The 18,480-nt window shown below is 47.7% G+C and overlaps 4 protein-coding genes across 4 annotated transcripts; 2 read left to right on the forward strand and 2 right to left on the reverse strand.

Annotated features, from left to right (window-relative positions):
* Positions 1–394: 394 nt before the first annotated feature.
* Positions 395–1,469, forward strand: VMA8 (H(+)-transporting V1 sector ATPase subunit D; the record flags this gene model as incomplete). The annotated part of the gene is made up of 6 exons (XM_044851219.1): positions 395–409; positions 466–578; positions 642–652; positions 726–1,100; positions 1,151–1,284; positions 1,308–1,469. 6 exons carry the CDS (start codon positions 395–397, stop codon positions 1,467–1,469), a joined length of 810 nt encoding a protein of 269 aa, XP_044709931.1.
* Positions 1,470–1,665: 196 nt separating this feature from the next.
* FPOAC1_006745 (uncharacterized protein) lies at positions 1,666–2,496 on the reverse strand (the record flags this gene model as incomplete). Its single annotated transcript, XM_044851220.1, has 3 exons — positions 1,666–2,045; positions 2,100–2,413; positions 2,471–2,496. 3 exons carry the CDS (start codon positions 2,494–2,496, stop codon positions 1,666–1,668), a joined length of 720 nt encoding a protein of 239 aa, XP_044709932.1.
* Positions 2,497–3,041: 545 nt separating this feature from the next.
* On the forward strand, positions 3,042–7,805 carry FPOAC1_006746 (uncharacterized protein; the record flags this gene model as incomplete). The annotated part of the gene is made up of 2 exons (XM_044851221.1): positions 3,042–7,682; positions 7,740–7,805. The coding sequence occupies 2 exons, from the start codon at positions 3,042–3,044 to the stop codon at positions 7,803–7,805; spliced, it is 4,707 nt and encodes a 1,568-aa protein (XP_044709933.1).
* Positions 7,806–10,635: 2,830 nt separating this feature from the next.
* On the reverse strand, positions 10,636–12,504 carry FPOAC1_006747 (uncharacterized protein; the record flags this gene model as incomplete). The annotated part of the gene is made up of 1 exon (XM_044851222.1): positions 10,636–12,504. One exon carries the CDS (start codon positions 12,502–12,504, stop codon positions 10,636–10,638), a length of 1,869 nt encoding a protein of 622 aa, XP_044709934.1.
* Between the last annotated feature and the right edge of the window lie 5,976 nt (positions 12,505–18,480).

The following is an 18,480-nucleotide window of genomic DNA, read 5'->3' on the forward strand; positions in this document are numbered from 1 at the left end:
GGTCTGGCCGAGAGCACAAATTGACCACCTATAAACCGTCCGTCTCGTGAGCGTATCGGGTCGATAAAGGAAAGGTCGGCGCGGTGACTCGGTATTTGCGACAGTCAAACGCGAATATGGTTGTATTTTTCCAAAGCCGCGATATGGCCTGCCAGGTAGTTGGAATATGTATGATCCACCCGCCGAAGTGGGTCTTTAAATGCTTACGTTATTAAGATTCTACGTAGCTGCTTGGCTGCCCAGTAGCCCAGCAACTCTGAGATAGAGCTGGGGGTGCTTACCAGTTTAGTGGTGTCTCGGCCTTGTGACGATACCCAGCACGCTTCGACGAAACAGGAGCTACTTCAACTTCACCCATACACCTAGCACAGAACAGCACCTACTACAACTCAAGATGTCGGGAGCTCAAGTGGGTTATATTAATCCTCCTACGATAGATGGAACGCTAATCTAGAGCTATCGCAGGATCGCGAGGCTGTCTTCCCAACCCGGCAGTCGCTGGGTATCATGAAGGCTAAGCTCAAGGGCGCAGAAACAGGTCACAGTCTGTTGAAAAGAAAGAGTGAGGCCCTGACGAAGTACGCAATTGACCCATGCCAATGTACATTTATTTCTACAGCACACTAATAATCTTGATGCAGACGATTCCGAGGTTAATAATCCCATCCCGCAGCTCTTGGCTGCGACCTGATGCATTCCTACCTGTGCTGATACTTTTGATACAGAAATCACCAAACGAATCGATGAGGCGAAGAGAAAAATGGGAAGAGTAATGCAGATTGCAGCTTTCTCCTTGGCCGAGGTCACCTATGCCGTGGGTGGTGATATTGGCTACCAAGTACAAGAGTCTGCCAAGTCTGCTCGATTTCGAGTTCGCACAAAACAAGAAAACGTCTCGGGTGTTCTGCTTCCGGCGTTCGAAAGCTACCTTACCGAAGGTAACAACGATTTCGGCCTCACGGGTCTGGGTAAGGGTGGACAGCAGGTTCAACGCTGCAGAGAGACATATGCCCGCGCTGTAGAAGCTCTCGTTGAACTTGCTAGTCTACAGACTGCATTTGTGATCCTTGATGAGGTTATCAAAGTAGTGAATAGGCGCGGTCAGTTCTTCCGACATTGTCCAAAACCAACCATGCTAATGATTCTCAAGTTAACGCGATCGAACATGTCATCATACCAAGAACCGAGAACACCATAAAGTACATCAACTCTGAACTAGACGAACTCGATCGTGAGGAATTTTACAGATTGAAGAAGGCATGGTCCAACCGTCCGCTAAGCAAGGTCACATTTCTAACCAATTCCAGGTCGCAAACAAGAAACAGCGCGACACAGCTGCGGCAGACGCCGAGATGAAGGCGCGCCGAGAGGCAGAGGCTGCGGCGCAAGGCGGACAGACGCCTCAGAAGAACGATGATACTCATACAGACGTTCTTGGTGAGAATGACGACGACGACGTCATCTTTTAAACGCTCAACACACGACCCAGTTGCTTAAAATCAGGTGATCACACATTGTTTCGTCCACACGGTTACTACATTCAGTTCAGAAGCGAGTTAGATGCGAGCCTCGAATATTAGATAAGAAATTATTAGGCCTTTGCAATGACCTGTATCATCCCGTGATAAAACGAACACCGTACCATTGCTACCGTCCTCGCCTGCTCTATTGTCGCTGGTATGTGACCTTAATGGGTTTGTCGCCGAGGTTCAGACCAGCAGTGTTCTCTTTGGCAGTTATAGCACCCTGTTCCGCCTCATATTCTACAAAAGCAATGCCACGACGACCAGGAACCAGTCTGACTTCCCGGAAACCTTCGAAGCGTCCAAACACACTGGTCAAAGCCTCGATATCGTAATCTTCGGGTAGATTCTGGACGAAAAGAATTTTGTTGGGTGGTAGGAACTCGTCGAGAACACTGTTTGCTGCTGCTGCGCTGGTAGACTTGAGACCTGAAGACTTGGCAGCCTTCGCGGGTCTGTTGTCGGCCGCACCAGAAGCTCGTTTGTTGCTTTGTCTCTGCTCTTCTTCGGCTTTGCGCTTGTCTGTGAAAGGTAAATCAGCGACTTATCGTCATTAGTATGTAGAGAATTACTCACCCTTTTCAGCCTGTCGGTGGCGCTTGTGGTTTTCAAGCTCTTCTTGGCTACCTGTAAGTTCGACAGTCTTGTCGCTTCGCGATCGTGCCAAGGCAAGCTTCATGGGCTTTTCAAAGAGATCGAATCCATTGATCTCTTCAATGGCCTCCTTTGCGCTTTCGGCATTGTCATAGACGATGAACGCCTGGCCTTTTGCGCGAAGGTTCTTCTTCGCGACAATGTCGACAACATTGCCAAACTCGGAGAAAATCGTTCTCAAGGCATCCACCAACGTTTCGAGCTTGACGCGCTCTTCAAGATTCTGAACGTAGACACTACAGAAAGTTAGCATAGGATCTCACACGTGGCGTCGGGTGTGCAATGACACGCACGTGGAAATTTGCGATTCTGATGCCATGATTGCGGCTTGTTTGTTGTATTGATGATCTAGGGAGGAATGATTAGATGGAGTATCTATCGTGGAGTGCGAAGTTTGGATTGGTATGTAGCTTAGGTAACTAATGCCAGGCACATGTAAGTTTAGATAAGATAAGAATGTCACCTGATCTTCTAGCATTATACCTTCCACCTTCCAGGTACTACAAGCTACAATTGAGGCGCTAAGATGTATGGACAGCTGAGCCAACAAAGAAGCTTCTTTACTAACAAAACGATAACCATTCAACAGTCGTGCATTCTTATTTATCCGGAGATCCCGTATATTGTTAGTCTACACCAGTGAGAAGCTGCCCGGGGTTGCCTGCATGAGTCAACCACCTATGAGGTAGGTACTGTCGGCGGGTCCGTCATCGGAGGACCCCTCTAAATTTTGCCTGCCAACCACCACAAGCCATCCCTGCCCCGCCAATTCAACCCCTCTCGAGTCACTCTTTGTGAACCTCGACTTGTATCATTTTGAACAACAGGCAGGTCTCTAGCAATTGTAGCTTGTTGTTACTCAAGATGGCTCAAGCCGGTGGACAAGATCCTACTAGGATCTCTATCCTCGGAGAACCCAACATCATTGTTGATCATGGGCTATGGCTCAACTTTGTCATTGATGATTTACTTCAGAATATCCCAACATCAACCTACGTCCTCATTACCGACACGAACCTCTTCAATACCTACGTCCCTCCTTTCCAAAGTCGCTTTGAAAATGCGTCTCAAGGAAAAGATACAAGACTTCTGACTTACACAATCCCTCCCGGCGAGGCTTCCAAGAGCCGTGACACCAAAGCTGAAATCGAAGACTGGATGCTTTCCCAACAATGCACTCGCGATACCGTTATTATAGCTCTGGGTGGTGGTGTAATGGGAGATATGATCGGTTATGTTGCAGCAACCTTCATGCGTGGTGTCCGCTTTGTCCAAGTACCCACCACCTTGCTCGCCATGGTCGACTCTTCCATCGGTGGAAAGACTGCCATTGACACACCTATGGGCAAAAATCTTGTCGGCGCTTTCTGGCAGCCAAAGCGCATTTACATTGACTTGACGTTCCTCGAGACGCTACCGGTCCGTGAGTTCATCAATGGCATGGCTGAAGTGGTCAAGACTGCCGCCATTTGGAACGAGACCGAGTTCAGTGTCCTTGAGGAATCAGCAGCCCACATCCTTGAATGTGTTCGTTCAAAGGGTGAAGATCGACTTACCCCCATCAAGGATGTGCTGAAGCGAATTGTTATCGGTTCCGCAGGCGTCAAAGCAGAGGTTGTATCCAGTGACGAGCGAGAAGGCGGTCTTCGCAACCTTCTCAACTTCGGTCACTCTATTGGCCATGCATTCGAAGCTATCTTGACGCCCCAGCTTCTCCACGGCGAGGCTGTTGCCATCGGTATGGTGAAAGAAGCTGAGCTCGCCCGCTTTCTCGGTGTTCTGCGTCCAGGCGCTGTTGCGAGACTAGTCAAATGCATCGCTAGTTACGACCTCCCAACCTCCCTACAAGACAAGCGCGTCATTAAGTTGACAGCTGGAAAGAAATGCCCGGTTAATGTCCTGTTGGAGAAGATGGGTGTTGATAAAAAGAATGATGGTAAGAAGAAGAAGATCGTCTTGCTGTCTGCTATTGGCAAATGCCACGAGCCACGCGCCAGCGTTGTAGAGGACAAGACGATCCGAACCATCCTATCATCGTCGGTTCAGGTAACACCTGGTGTCCCTAAGGACTTGGCCGTCACAGTGGCTCCGCCAGGATCAAAGAGTATTTCCAACCGAGCTCTTGTCTTGGCAGCGCTTGGTTCAGGAACTTGTCGTATCAAGAACCTCCTCCATTCGGATGACACCCAGTACATGCTGTCAGCTATTCACCAACTCGGCGGTGCATCTTACTCTTGGCAAGACGCTGGAGAAGTTCTGGTTGTGGAGGGCAAAGGTGGCAATCTACATGCCAGCAAGGAGCCCCTTTACTTGGGAAATGCTGGAACAGCATCCCGTTTCCTGACCACTGTTGTGGCTTTGGCCTCGCCTGGACAGGATACGACTACCAATGTCCTCACTGGTAATGCGCGAATGAAGGTTCGTCCTATTGGTGCATTGGTTGACGCTCTACGCTCGAACGGCCTTGAGATTGAGTATCTTGGCAAAGAGAACAGTTTGCCTCTGCGGATCGACGCCGCTGGCGGTTTCAAGGGAGGCGATATCGAGCTTTCTGCGACCATTTCCTCTCAGTATGTCTCTTCAATTCTCATGGCTGCTCCTTATGCGAAGAACCCCGTCACACTGCGTCTTGTCGGAGGCAAGCCAATTTCTCAGTTTTACATTGATATGACTATTGCGATGATGGCGTCCTTCGGTATTGATGTCGAGGTCTCTTCTACAGAGCCCCACACCTACCATATCCCCAAGGGTACTTACAAGAACCCTCCCGAGTATACGATCGAGAGTGACGCAAGCTCAGCGACTTACCCTCTGGCGGTCGCCGCCATCACTGGTACAAAATGCACAATTCCCAACATTGGCTCAAAGTCTCTGCAGGGTGATGCTCGCTTTGCTGTTGATGTGTTGCGGCCTATGGGCTGCTCTGTCGAGCAATCTGACTACTCTACAACTGTCACAGGCCCAGCTCCTGGTCAGCTCAAGGCTCTGGCCCATGTCGACATGGAACCGATGACCGATGCGTTCCTCACGGCATCAGTTTTGGCTGCCGTAGCTTCTGGTACGACCCAAATTACAGGCATCGCGAATCAGCGGGTCAAGGAGTGCAATCGCATTGCCGCTATGAAAGATCAGCTCGCAAAGTTCGGTGTGCAATGCAACGAGCTTGACGATGGTATTGAAGTAATTGGCAAAGGCCAAGACGGTGGTGTCTCGATACCAGAGGTTGGCATTCATTGCTACGACGACCATCGTGTTGCGATGAGCTTCAGTGTTCTGGCTGTTGCTTCACCGGGCCCCGTCATTGTCACTGAGAGAGAATGTGTTGGCAAGACATGGCCAGGGTGGTGGGACATCCTATCCCAAGTCTTCAAGGTTGATATGGTTGGCCACGATTCAGACGCTGACGTCCACGACGAAAAGGTTCAAGAAAAGACATTGGAAAGCTCCGTCTTCATAATTGGTATGAGAGGTGCTGGTAAGACCACTGCTGGCAACTGGATGGCAAAGATTCTTGGCTGGAAGTTCATCGACCTCGACCAGGAACTTGAGAGGAGAGCGGGATGCACCATCCCCGAAATAATCAGGGGTGACCGTGGATGGGATGGTTTCCGCAACGACGAGCTAGCTCTTTTGCAAGACGTTATGGATAAGAACAAGACCGGACACGTCTTTTCGTGTGGTGGTGGTCTTGTCGAAACACCTGAGGCCAGAGAACTTCTCAAGGGCTACGGGGCAAATGGCGGCCATGTGCTGTTGGTTCATCGTGACACTGATCAAGTGGTTGAATATCTCAACCGGGATAAGACTCGCCCAGCTTACACAAGCGAGATTCTACAAGTCTATCTACGCCGCAAGGACTTTTACAACGAGTGCAGTACCCATCTCTACTACAGCCCACACTCCGAGTCATCTGGCCGTCAAAGTCATATCCCTCATGATTTCCGGCAATTTGTCCAGTCTATCGCAGGCAAAAACACCCACTTCAAAGACGTCTTGAACAAGGAGCATAGCTTCTTTGTGTCTTTGACCGTGCCTGATGTGGATGAAGCTGTCGCTCTTCTGCCAGAGGTTGTGGTTGGCTCCGATGCCGTCGAACTCCGAGTAGACCTCCTTCAAGATCGTTCAATCGACTCCGTTACCCGTCAAATTTCGACCCTTCGGGCGGCTGCAAAGAAACCTATTGTTTTCACATTACGAACCGAGTCACAGGGAGGAAAGTTCCCTGATACTGCTTACGAGGAGGGTCTTGAACTCTATCGCCTGGCTGTGCGGATGGGAATGGAGTACATTGACGTCGAAATGACTCTTCCAGACGACATCATCAAGACCGTAACAGAGTCCCGTGGTCATTCGCGCATCATTGCCTCGCACCATGACCCTAAGGGTACCATGTCGTGGAAGAATGCCTCTTGGATCCAGTACTACAACCGTGCCTTACAGTACGGTGACATTATCAAGCTTGTCGGTATTGCTCGGACTCCCGATGATAACTTTGATCTCGCCAGGTTCAAAGCCAGGATGCAGGAAGCGCAGAAGACACCTATGATTTCCATGAACATGGGCAAAGCAGGCAAGTTGAGCCGCGTTCTCAACGGCTTCCTGACACCTGTTTCCCACCCAGCTCTTCCTTTCAAGGCTGCACCTGGACAAATGTCGGCAGCTGAGATTCGTCAAGCTCTGGCATTACTGGGCGACCTGGAACCTCACAACTTCTACCTGTTCGGAAAGCCAATCTCAGCTTCACGATCACCTGCTCTTCACAACACTCTGTTCAAGCAGACTGGTCTGCCTCATCAGTACCACCGTCTTGAAACTGACAACATTGAGGACGTTCGTGATGTCCTCAAGTCTCCTGATTTTGGCGGCGCCTCAGTGACCATTCCTCTCAAGCTGGACATAATGGACAAACTCGATGAGCTCTCGGACGCAGCCCGCACCATTGGAGCTGTTAACACCGTGGTGCCATTCGGTAAGCCCGACGTTGACGGGCGTCGACGTCTCCTGGGCGACAACACCGACTGGAGAGGCATGGTTCACGCTCTCCGCCACGCTGGTATTGAGGGACAAGACACAGACAACAAGGGAGCGGCCATGGTGGTAGGCTCAGGGGGTACCACCCGAGCTGCTATTTTTGCGCTTCACTCATTAGGGTTCGGGCCAATCTACATTGCCGCTCGCAATCAGGATAAGGCGGATGCTATTGCCGCCGACTTCCCAAAGGAGTATCAGCTTGAAGGTATTAGCGAGGCTTCCAGTGCCGAGAAGGTGTCAGAACACTTGAAGGTTGTCATTAGCACTATTCCCGCTGATCGACCCATTGATCCAACTCTACAAGAGCTAGTTGCTATCGTTCTTGGCAGGCCAGCTCCTGATGGAGAGTCTAGGGTTCTCCTTGAGATGGCATACAAGCCTAGCCACACCCCCATTATGCAGCTGGCAGATGAAGCAGGCAACTGGACCACGATCCCAGGTCTCGAGGTGCTTTCATCTCAAGGCTGGTACCAGGTAAGCTAATCGTCATAGTTCTCAGCAAGTTTCACGCAGCTAATCTTATCGTTTCAGTTTGAGTTATGGACAGGCATTACCCCACTGTACAAGGACGCCCGCGCGGCTGTCCTAGGCGAGTAAGGATTTCTGCTTGTCGATGACGACGTAAGGATATATCAAATTTTACAAACGAACGCTTTCCATCTAAATCGGACCACCTATACTCAGAGTGGACGAAAAAAATGACGGCGTTGTTGGTGGGGAAAAGGGAACCCGGCTTTGGTAGGATAGAAAGAAATTGAGACACTACATATGTCAAACTGTTCACAGAAAAAGATTGTTGGTTGGTACGACGTCGTACGGCTTGAAATTGCTGCATTTGGAAAAGCTAGAGCGGGGGACCAAACCTCTCAGCAGTGACGTTATTCAGACTATGCCGTGCCGCGAAGGAACATGTTGGCCCCTCCCAGCCCTACCTAGATTTGTATATGTGCCTATGCATTGCGTCAAGGGTGGGGAAAACATTCTGGGCCATGAAACCCATTTGCATGACACAAAACGAAACCTGCATTGGGCAGCTTTCGTCATGTAAATAATGCAGTAATCGTACGAGGTTTGCTGTAACTTGTTCCTGCGAATCCCCAAGCGAGTCTGTACGGTACAGATAGCATGCATTGCAGAAACGACAAAGAGATACAGTAAACACAGGCGCCGCTTTGTTGTCATCACCTATGGTATCACAGTAAAACGACCAGTCAACACGAAATGGGGTAGACCCAATGCAAAATGTAAATGAAGTTATTTTTCCACGACGTCAGAAGGGGTGCAATATCATTCTCTCTTGTCACTTGTGTTTACACACTTACATCATGTCTCAGTCCCCTTGCAACGATGTGTTTTTTTTTTTTTTTTTTTTTTTGATATGGGTATCCCTCGAAGTCTAATGTGAAATCGATAGATGCAGCTTTATCATAAGAAATAGGGCTCTTAGAGTAACCTTAATCTTATATAAATATAAAAGCACTATAAGACCTACTATATAATCTACTTATCCTTCCTTTAATATAAAGATATATAAAAGATTAAGCATCTATATTAATTAATTTACCTAGCTTATTACCCTAATCTTTATAATTAACTAATTATAGCTATATTAATATAGTTATTAGACTAGGCCTATAAAGGTAATATAATAAATATTCCTCTTAGTTTAAGTTAATAAAGGAGAATATTAAGAAAGCTATTAAGGTCTTAGAAAATAAGCTATTTATCCTTATTAAGAATTAAACTAAAATTATTATAAATACTCTAGATATATTATCTAATAACTAAAGGGTTAAGGTAGCCTTTTTTAGCTATAGCCTTTTTCTTTTATATAGCCTTTTTAAATTTACTATTAAATATACTATTTAGTTTATAAAAGAAGAATAACTACTAAAGGCTTTTAAAGCTATTTTAGATAATTATAAGGACCTAAACCTAATAGAGAAGCTATTTCTATAGAAGCTAAATAATAAGATATATAAGGCCTAGTAGGATAAACTAGGATATTAGGCCGGGTTAGTCTGTAAATATAGCTATTGAAGGGTTCAGTTGGAAAGGGTCAGTTAGGTGATTTTGTGGGTTCTAGGTTGAAGGAAGGTTTTGTGGGTTCTTATGTAAGGTTTCGGTTACTCTGTGTGAGCAATAAACAAGTAATCGCATTAACGATGTGTAATATGGGACGTGAGAGCTATGATGTTGATCAGCGGTAGTCGAGTCGTAGCTTTCAGCTCAATTCCATCATCGGTGCATATCAATGATCGTTTGGCATGGGTCAGATCTGCGATGTTAGCGTCAACCGTTAAACAGCCTCTTAGATAGATTGCAACACATATTTATGGGGGAGATTTACTATGCTACCAATGACAACACAACTTGCATCATCGCAATGAAACAACAAAAATGATTGGCGCACTTAAAACAGAATGGCATATCCGTCACAGATGGACCCTTGGTTTTCTTATTATATCATATTTTTGATGGTGAATTATGTAATTTCATACAAGAGCTCCGTTATCAAATTACCAAGGTCAATAACCTACTATTGGCCAATTTCACAAGATGGACTCAACCAAATTTTAACAACACAAGTGCACTGAACAGCAAGTTAATAGTATTACAAAAATTGATATCGGTAATCATAATATTCGTTATCAAAATACAACGCTATAAGTTAACCTTGACGCTTCTTTTTATCTAGGCCATATTCCGTTCCCAATATTCAGACCATAATATCCTGGCCAGCCAGACATCCTCAATAACAAAACTGTTTATAACCGCTCGTAATATGTAGAGAATCAATGGTTCGTAATGTACAGGCAAGCAGTCCGGGTGTTGATCCGTTGTCTTCCATGCGCTTCGATTAAATGCCAAACGAAAAAAGAATTAAAACCAGGGTACAAGTACATGGTGCAGTAGGTACAACAAGTACAAAATTTGTGGATGTATGGATGTTGGCGAGTGGGTGTGTGAATGGGATGACCAAGCGGTCCCGTATCATATCCATGACGGGCGCCATGTCATCATCAAGGAGTGTCGGAGAACGTCGCTGGTGGATGACTGAGACTTGGGCGGAGCCATGTGATGTCACAGTCATAAAGAATAGACCGGTCGTGACGTCAGTCAAAAGGACCCTTACTGCAGGAAAGACCCTTGGGCCCACTTTCCCGCATTGGAGACCGGGGCTCTATCGTGCTGAGCCCTTGATTAGCCAACCCGATTTGAGCGACTCGAAGCCTTGCGACGATCGGCCCACAAGCGCCAAGCCTTGTTTTGACGGTGGTCCACGTCATGCAGCATCATCCAACGCCGGATACTACTTCCGCCAATGAACCCGCCAGTCGATAGTCTGGTAACTTGATGTTGCCTCCAGGGGTAGCATCGTGGGGAGGTATTGGGTGCAGCTATGCCTGTTCAGGCACTAAACAGCTCAAGCACCGGCACGTCGTCTGTGCTTGCCCGGGAGCTCCATGTCCGGATGGCACACCCGGTAATGTCTGGTAAGTGCGTCTGCACGGCTGAATGTCTTCTCTTCAGTGCAGAGGTCACATCGCACCTTTTGCTTTTTAGCGTTGTGAATAGTATCCTCGTGGCGGGTAAGGTCGTATGGCCGAGAGAAAACGGTGTTGCAGGGCTTGCTAGTACTTGGGTTGATTCGATCACAGCGATGAGGGCCAGCCTGGCTGTTCAATAGTGATGGAGATGTCATGCCATTATCACGAGGGCGAGCAGGGCCCATTGTCTGTGTCTGACGGTGACCTTCTCGTTTGTGCTTCTGAAGCTGTGCAGGTGTTTCGAATCGTAAAGTGCAGCCGTGATATGTGCAAGTGTAAGTGCCACCATCGGCGGCAGTGTTGGTAGGGCGAGTTGCAGGAGTGGCGTTGCGGGACCCGTTTGAGCTCGAGCCAGTTGAACTCAGACGAGGAGGGCTATCATGGCTGATCCGTGCTGGGTGTGCGATGAATGGGTATTCCTGTGGTATTGTGATGCCAGGAGCTCCGTGAGGAGGAAGAAAATGGAACTGATGTTGAGCATTTGTTTCAGGAATCGACTCCTGCGAACTCATCATAGACTTGGGAAACTGGTCCATGCCGAAGCTAGGTTCCTGAGGGAAGAGGGGGAAGTTATTATCGCCCTCAGACTCGTTAAACTCCAGAATAGCGTCCTTAGGAGAAATGGTCTTTGGTGTCTCAGGTTCCTGCTTCATGTTCATCTGCTGTTGAATGAAGTGGGCGTCTTGCCGAGCCTTGGCTTGCTCTCGGATGCGCTGAGCGCTGTTGAAAGCCAGGTTTTGATTAATGTTAGGGTTTCCAAAATCGTGGGTAGGTGATGGTGCGAGAGGGGAACCTGTGCGGAAAGGCGATCTGTCCCGTGAAGTGCTGGAGGCTGGTGAATGGGCAGCGCTGAGATGCTGGTTATTGGCCGCGTGAAGACGCTGGTTGAAAACGTCGTTTGTGGGTGACATTGATACTTGAGCTTGAGAAGGAGGCGTAGATGCGACGGCGAAATTGGGACTGTAAAGTTCATCGGCGTAGACATCCGTCATGGTTCTGTCGAGTTTTGGGGCAACGTGTGGAAAGCCTAGAAGATCAGATTGTGAGTCCGTGCTTGCAATTGGTGAGTAATAAAGGTTGTTACCTTTTCTTCTTCTCTCTGTGACATCTGTTTCGCCAACTGTAGGGGTGGCGGGTGAGTCGCCTGCGATGGAACTCGCTACCGAGGCAGGGTGAGAACGGGTAGAGCCACCAAGGAATTCAGGAGCGTGCATGAGTCCTCGGTCCATCCTTGGCTTGCCAGTAGGTCCAGGAAGTGTAACCGGGTAGTTCATATCAGGCATGGCGTGTTGTTCCATTCCTCCGCAGTTTTGATATGCTGCATACGAAGGCATTGTCTTGGCTAGTTGGTAGTGTGATGACGAATTGGCTTGGTCGTTGGCGTCTGTGATGGCGATGTATGGGCCCGATACGTGGTGGTTGTTAAAAGGAGAAGTAGGTCCTGCAGTAGATGATCCAAGCGATGACAATGAGGATTCGCGCTGGTGAGCGCCGCGAGACTGTCTTTGAGCCTGCTGGGTGAGTCCCCAGTTTTCGTTCTGCATGAGCTCGGTAGGTAATTGCTGGCTCAGAGCAGCAATCTCGGCGTCGTAATTCGATCTTGGAATATCCGAGTAAGAAGCAGCGTTGTATTCGGCGTGACAATTTTGGGCGAAAGGATACTGCTGATGGGAGTTGGAAGAGTTGTTCTGAAGTTGTTGTTGGAGTTGAAATTGTTGCTGGTGTAGGCGGGGAATCGATAACATGGTGAAGTATAAGGCAAATTGTGTTTAAGGTTGAGAAGAAAGTGGCGAGGGGCGGGAAGGTTCGTCTTTATAAAGCAGGGGACCTTTCAAGCAAAGCGCCTGGAGTCTGTTGATGGAAACCAAAAGACAGATGATGGATCTTGGCCGATAGTCTTGTACAGTACTTGTAGTACAAGAAATCTTAGGTGCACTCCCTCCGGCTCAGTCGAGACTAAGAAGACCCTGGACCCACTCAATGATGCACAGAGCAGGGTTAAGGCTGCCATTGTGTGAGCATGACTGGCTGTCCTAGACTCGGATACTGGGCCAGAAAAAGAAACAAGCGTCCCGAAGCATGTACCTCTGCGCAGGGGGTATAACCTAAACAGATCTTGGAAAGAGGTGGGGTGTACAATGATGAGTGTCTCAGTGGATGTGGTATGTAAAAGTCGTCAGGTTGCGAAACTACCTAATGGTGTGTGGACAATCGTCAGGCCAAAGACGTTTTCTTCGTTTTTTCCCCTCCTACCCGGCTAGATGCTACCTGCTAAACCATTATGCGCTACGTAGTGTCCTTTTCTGTATGATGGCTGATTGATGATGCTGATGATGCTGATGATGTCTGGGATCCCCATTCGATATGACTATCGTTGCTGATCTTCTCAATGCTTCAGGTAGATTCTGGGTACTTCTCCTTGCAAATTTTTGCATTCGTCTTACCGCATTACTTAATTCTGTTGTGCGTTTTCCAAGACGTATTGATTTCAAATACATTACTTAATTCGCGAGACGAGAACATCGACTGTAATACACAAAGCGCGAGCCTTGGTTGTTCGGGTCCGAGGTTCCCTTCCACAAACCCTCCTCCCGCGGCAAACAAGCCCGCCCGTTCAGTACCTTACCTATTACTTACCATGCCGTTCCTAGCAGATAGCAAGGGTTGCGATACGTATCATTTGGGTTTTCCCAACCTCAAGCCCAGGTTTCAGTGGAAGGACCAAGTCCAGCTTGGGAGGGAGCTGCAGGGCTCTGACGCCGATAGGGGCCCATCGGCGACGGTGCCCAATAGGCTATCCCAATGCCTTTGACCTCTGACGCTGTAGAGGAAAATCTTAGCCTGCCCCAGCATGCTCAAGTTTTTCTCAGGCTTGTTGAGCGGTTCCACTGACGTAGCCTAGCTCCGCCGATCCTTTTGTCTGTCATCGCTCACTTTCATACCGACGTAGCTGCATTTCCTTCCATGGCAGCTTCAACTTTCGGTAACGACACAGCCACATACCACGCTTTGTAATCTACTTTCTGCGCCACTTTGATAATTCCGCCACACTCTATCTGAGTCTATCTCTGTCTGCATGCACGGAACTACGGACATGCTCCAAATTTGTCATCACATGATGAGTCTTCGTCGTGGGTCACATGAGACTCATTGTCGTATGTCGATACATCAATGTACTGTACATACGATGAAGCCAAGTAAACCAAGATGAGCTGCCTGTTCTCGATCAGTCTAGTGAGCACGAACCAAGAGTTAATAGTGGGAGAGAAACTTCTTCGATCTACTCATCGCATGACACGGCAGATGGGGTGACAAGGCACGTGTTTATTTCTCTCCTTGTTTCTCAACTGCCAGTTCAGCACCTCGCATGCCTTTTTCCGACAACTACCACCCACTACGGGAAAAGTCTGCAAAAAGGGTAAAGTCAGGGAATCAATGGAAAAAAAACTCTTCAACCTACAGCTACCAAAGGGATACAGTACATTGCTGTACAATTAGACTTGCGACGCAGGAACCCACCCTAGTTGCATTTTACTCATAGCACACCCTACCAAGCAAATCAAGAACCATCGTGGTAGGACAAACGACAAATCTCGAGCTGCCAGAGTGACAACGTTCTCGGCCTGACCGACCCGCTACAGCTAACCGTACCAGTTGCCGGGTTCTATCGGACTTGGTAAGACAACCAATCAGATGTGTGGCGCTTCAACCCGCTAAGCCACAACTACAGAATGCATCCTGGTCCTTTCCATTTTTAAGTTGGCTAGATCGATCTTTTACCCACAACAGAAACTCGCTGTCTTGTGTTTCTCCGCGTGAGCAGGCAGAATACAGCAACGGACCACCCGAGAAGCAGTTTAGTTGATAGTCGTGTTTCAATGGGGTTCGGACAAGACTTCTTGATATGGATAGGAAGAGGGAGCTTTCGTTACGTCTAGCCCTTGATTGATAAACAGTTGCATGCATATGATAGGCACTAAATCTGACGATACAGGCACCTGCATACAAAATGGGGATGGGTGATCATCCGGCTGCTTGGTATCAGCATAAACTGTCAATAATTCGAGAGATGTACACACCTCTTCCCCGTAACAATGTTTATAAATCCACTCTCATTCGGGCTGAGTTGATGAATTAGGCTGGGTGACTCATTAGTACTGTACAGCGAAGCTGATGAATCACTCCTCCGGTATTCCGCTGTGCCAGGATTGAACGGAGGTTCACGCATGGAAAAAAATACCGATTTGCCGGTCCGAGAACACGGTTCAGAGGTCGCTTCGGATTTCGTTTATGCACACTGGCAGTGCTTTACGTGCTAACTACTAAGCGCTCTTGATATTCAACTCCGCGGGTAAGGCTGGAGGCCAATGGACCCGCAACGGCTACGGCTCAGGCCGGACGATCCGCCACTTTTTGTTCCTTTGAGCCAGAGTCCAAGCTGGCTTTAGACATCTGGTCTAATAATTCCATCTGTCAGTGAGGTCAGATCCACGGGGCGAATCTCTTTATTTGGCCTGTGAACTGCTGGGTTCCAAGTAATAACTCCAATTGGGATGTCATTGAGCTTGTCAAGAATACCTAGGTAGATACGTTGTATGGGAATCTTTGCCAGTTTCAGACAGGAACTGCACAGCCACAGCTCACGAATATATACATACAGCTTCCGACTACTTCTTGTCATCACATGATGAGTTCATGTTACGTGACATGGAATTTAATTGACAGGAACTCCGAGACGGCATTTTTGAACCTCACCTCGGTACCGGACTCAAAATGTGTAAAGGTTATATTGGATGCCTGGTACCAAAGGCCGCGTGTGCCAGAGTGCCAGACCTGGGTATCCGAGCTTCCTCACAACATTCCATCTTTCACTCTGCCAAAAGCACTCCGAGCCTCAATTGTCCTCAGTCCACCTGAATATTATGTGAGCATATATCAGCATTAGAAAGCTAGCCGCACTCACCTGTGGTCGCACTTTTTACAAAAGTAAAACATTGTCGTTCCCTCATCGGCACTTCTAAGCTGGAGGGCAATGTAACGCACCTCTTGCGCGCCACATCGTGAGTTTGTGCACTCCTCGGCTATCTTGGTCCAGGTATCCAGTGAGGATATCTTTTTCGACTTGTTGAGCCATGGCGTTTTGCGCACTTCGGCGGGGTCTTCCGCGATGGACACGATGACAGTGCCTATCAAGGTGTCTAGGATGACACAGTTCTTTAGTGACACATTCAAGACGGAGCAATGATAGATACGCACTTTTACTCATCACCCCGCAACAGTCGCACTCAACCTCCGGGTTCTGTGTCTCCGGAAGTAAGTTCCCACAGGGATTACAGAATTGCATAGGCATGGTTTTCTGAGATGTTCTTCAGTATGCATAGACAAGCTGACAAGGTAATAATGTTGGATGATAATGGAAGGTCAAGCAACTCGGTGTATATTTTAGCAGCTACAATATGTGTCACAGCATAAGCTTCTATCTTGATTAACTTCGGTTGCTATGTGAACCTTCCATTGCCATATCATCGTAGAGTCAGAATTGCGTTGTCAAATCTTGCTTAGTATTATTGTCAATCGACTGGATCTTTCAGGCAAGCCAAAAGCCAATTAGTTCAACAAAAAACAAAAGTTACACAGCAACTGGGTTGTTATCCGAACTGAACACGTCTCCTGATTTTCTTAACCATGAAACCCTTTGGCTATGGCCTGGTGCATCACATATCCTCGACTGTTTCTGATATGTATTTAACATTTTTTATAAAGCCATACTACAGATTAAAAAGTAACTAATATTTAGTGTACCAGAATAAACAACCTAAGTCTACTCTAAATTGACATAGGCCATAGTGAATACTTTGATCTCTCATTCTTCTCGCAGGCAATTTTTATGATGCCCCAATTAGTTTCCTCTGGCTGCAAGGCTATACGAAATACGGCTGGATAGGGCTGTTGAATTCCGACCGAAGAGCGAGACATTTCCCGAGCATAAATCGCATGTTCCACCCTAGGGGATTGAAAACTTCCATGCATTAGTTCTTACAGTTCCATCCTACTCTATCTGACTTTCTCCCGATGTGGCTTGAATTTACTACTCTTTGTTGGGGCATTAGATCTCGTTTCCAGATTTCAGCTTTTCCGGTTCGGCCTCGCCGAGTGTGGGGGGTTTGTTTAGTGTTGTACTGTATGCAAGTTTAGCACTATACCTAAACGGCAGTGACAAATCCACTACCGGCTGTAACGGTCGGGCTATGCATTCCCGGCTAACACCATTATTTCCGTCGCTCTCGGGTTTTGAGCGTTGTCCGAGTTTATCCCTCGCTTTCTCTCTTGGAATGAATTGGTAATCAATCGCATTCGCATGATTCCATAGACACAGCCTTCCTAAATCATGGTCAGATTTTTATTTTCAAGCCTTGGCCAATATTTGTAGCGATGTCCAGTACGTGCAGAGTACGCCGACAGAGATTCAACTGACCCCGGATCCCAAGCGTGGCAACCTCTAATTTTAGCTGGCTCCCACGTGGTCCAGGCCCGACGATCGTTTGATCTCGCCACCCGTAGGCTCCGTTACCCGACAGATTCGGCCGATTGACAAGCATCGCTAATGTTGACATTCAGATGAGCAAGGATGAGCCTCTAATTGTTGAGGTTTGCAATCCCAGGACCAGGACAATCAGTGAGTTCTTGGTTTAGCCTTTCTGCCAAGATCTCGTATTTCTCCCGTGTTGAATCGGATCGGTCTAGAATTATAATGTTCAGTCATCTGGAATATGGCTCAGGTAGTCACGCGGCCCAGGCTGATAGATCTAAGCCCATTTACTAATTCCAATGGATGTATTTAGTAAGTTATTATATGTGACTCATCCATTGAGTGGCGCAATGCTGATTCAAGCGAGTGCGTCGTGTCCAGTCGAGTCTACAACCCAAACCGGCGTTGTGCTCCAGGGTAGGATTTTTGGACCCAGTTGCATTACGAAGCTGGTAGGAAGTCGACCATATGATTCTCCTTTCCAATCGGTATACTTACATTAGATATGTTTTCGTTATTGAATTGATGTTTGGGATCCTATCTTACGGACTGTTCGGGGCAGGCTGATCATTCTCATCACGACACCGGTAAGATCATCACCGACGTCCCGTCACAAACCCATCCAGTCAATATGAAACACTTTCACTCCAATTACATTACAGTCCATAGCCGTCGACATGCGTGCATCAACAGCGATGCATATACATGAACTTATCCATTCTGCAGTAGCATCATGTCTCTTACATTAACATATCACAGTCCGCTAGCGTCCCAGCACAGCAACACTCGTGCAGCCAGTTCTAGCTAGCTCGTGAGATTTACTTCAAACCTAAATGGATACACTGCGGACCATAACATGTGGAGCGCGTGTCGACGCGTTACCGTGCAGAAAGGACATAGCAGCGCGTTCGGTACCACCAACAATAGATAATTGGTCACGCGGCACCGGGGGCGAACGCGTCTACAGTATTATCATTTGCATTTAGTCACGTCGGTTGGTTATCATGGTGATCAATATCGCCTCGAGGGCATTTTCGATTATCCCCGAATGTAATCCCCCAATTCCCTTATGGTACAAAACACCCAAAAACAATAACCGGACCCATATGTCATCATGAAACACCCTACAAGGTCCTGCGCAGCAAGCAGTCGACCGCAAAGATTCGTAACAGGCATGTAAAACAAAAATCGC

Source organism: Fusarium poae, chromosome 2 (assembly GCF_019609905.1).
Source record: "Fusarium poae strain DAOMC 252244 chromosome 2, whole genome shotgun sequence".
Classification (NCBI taxonomy): Eukaryota; Fungi; Ascomycota; class Sordariomycetes; order Hypocreales; family Nectriaceae; genus Fusarium; species Fusarium poae.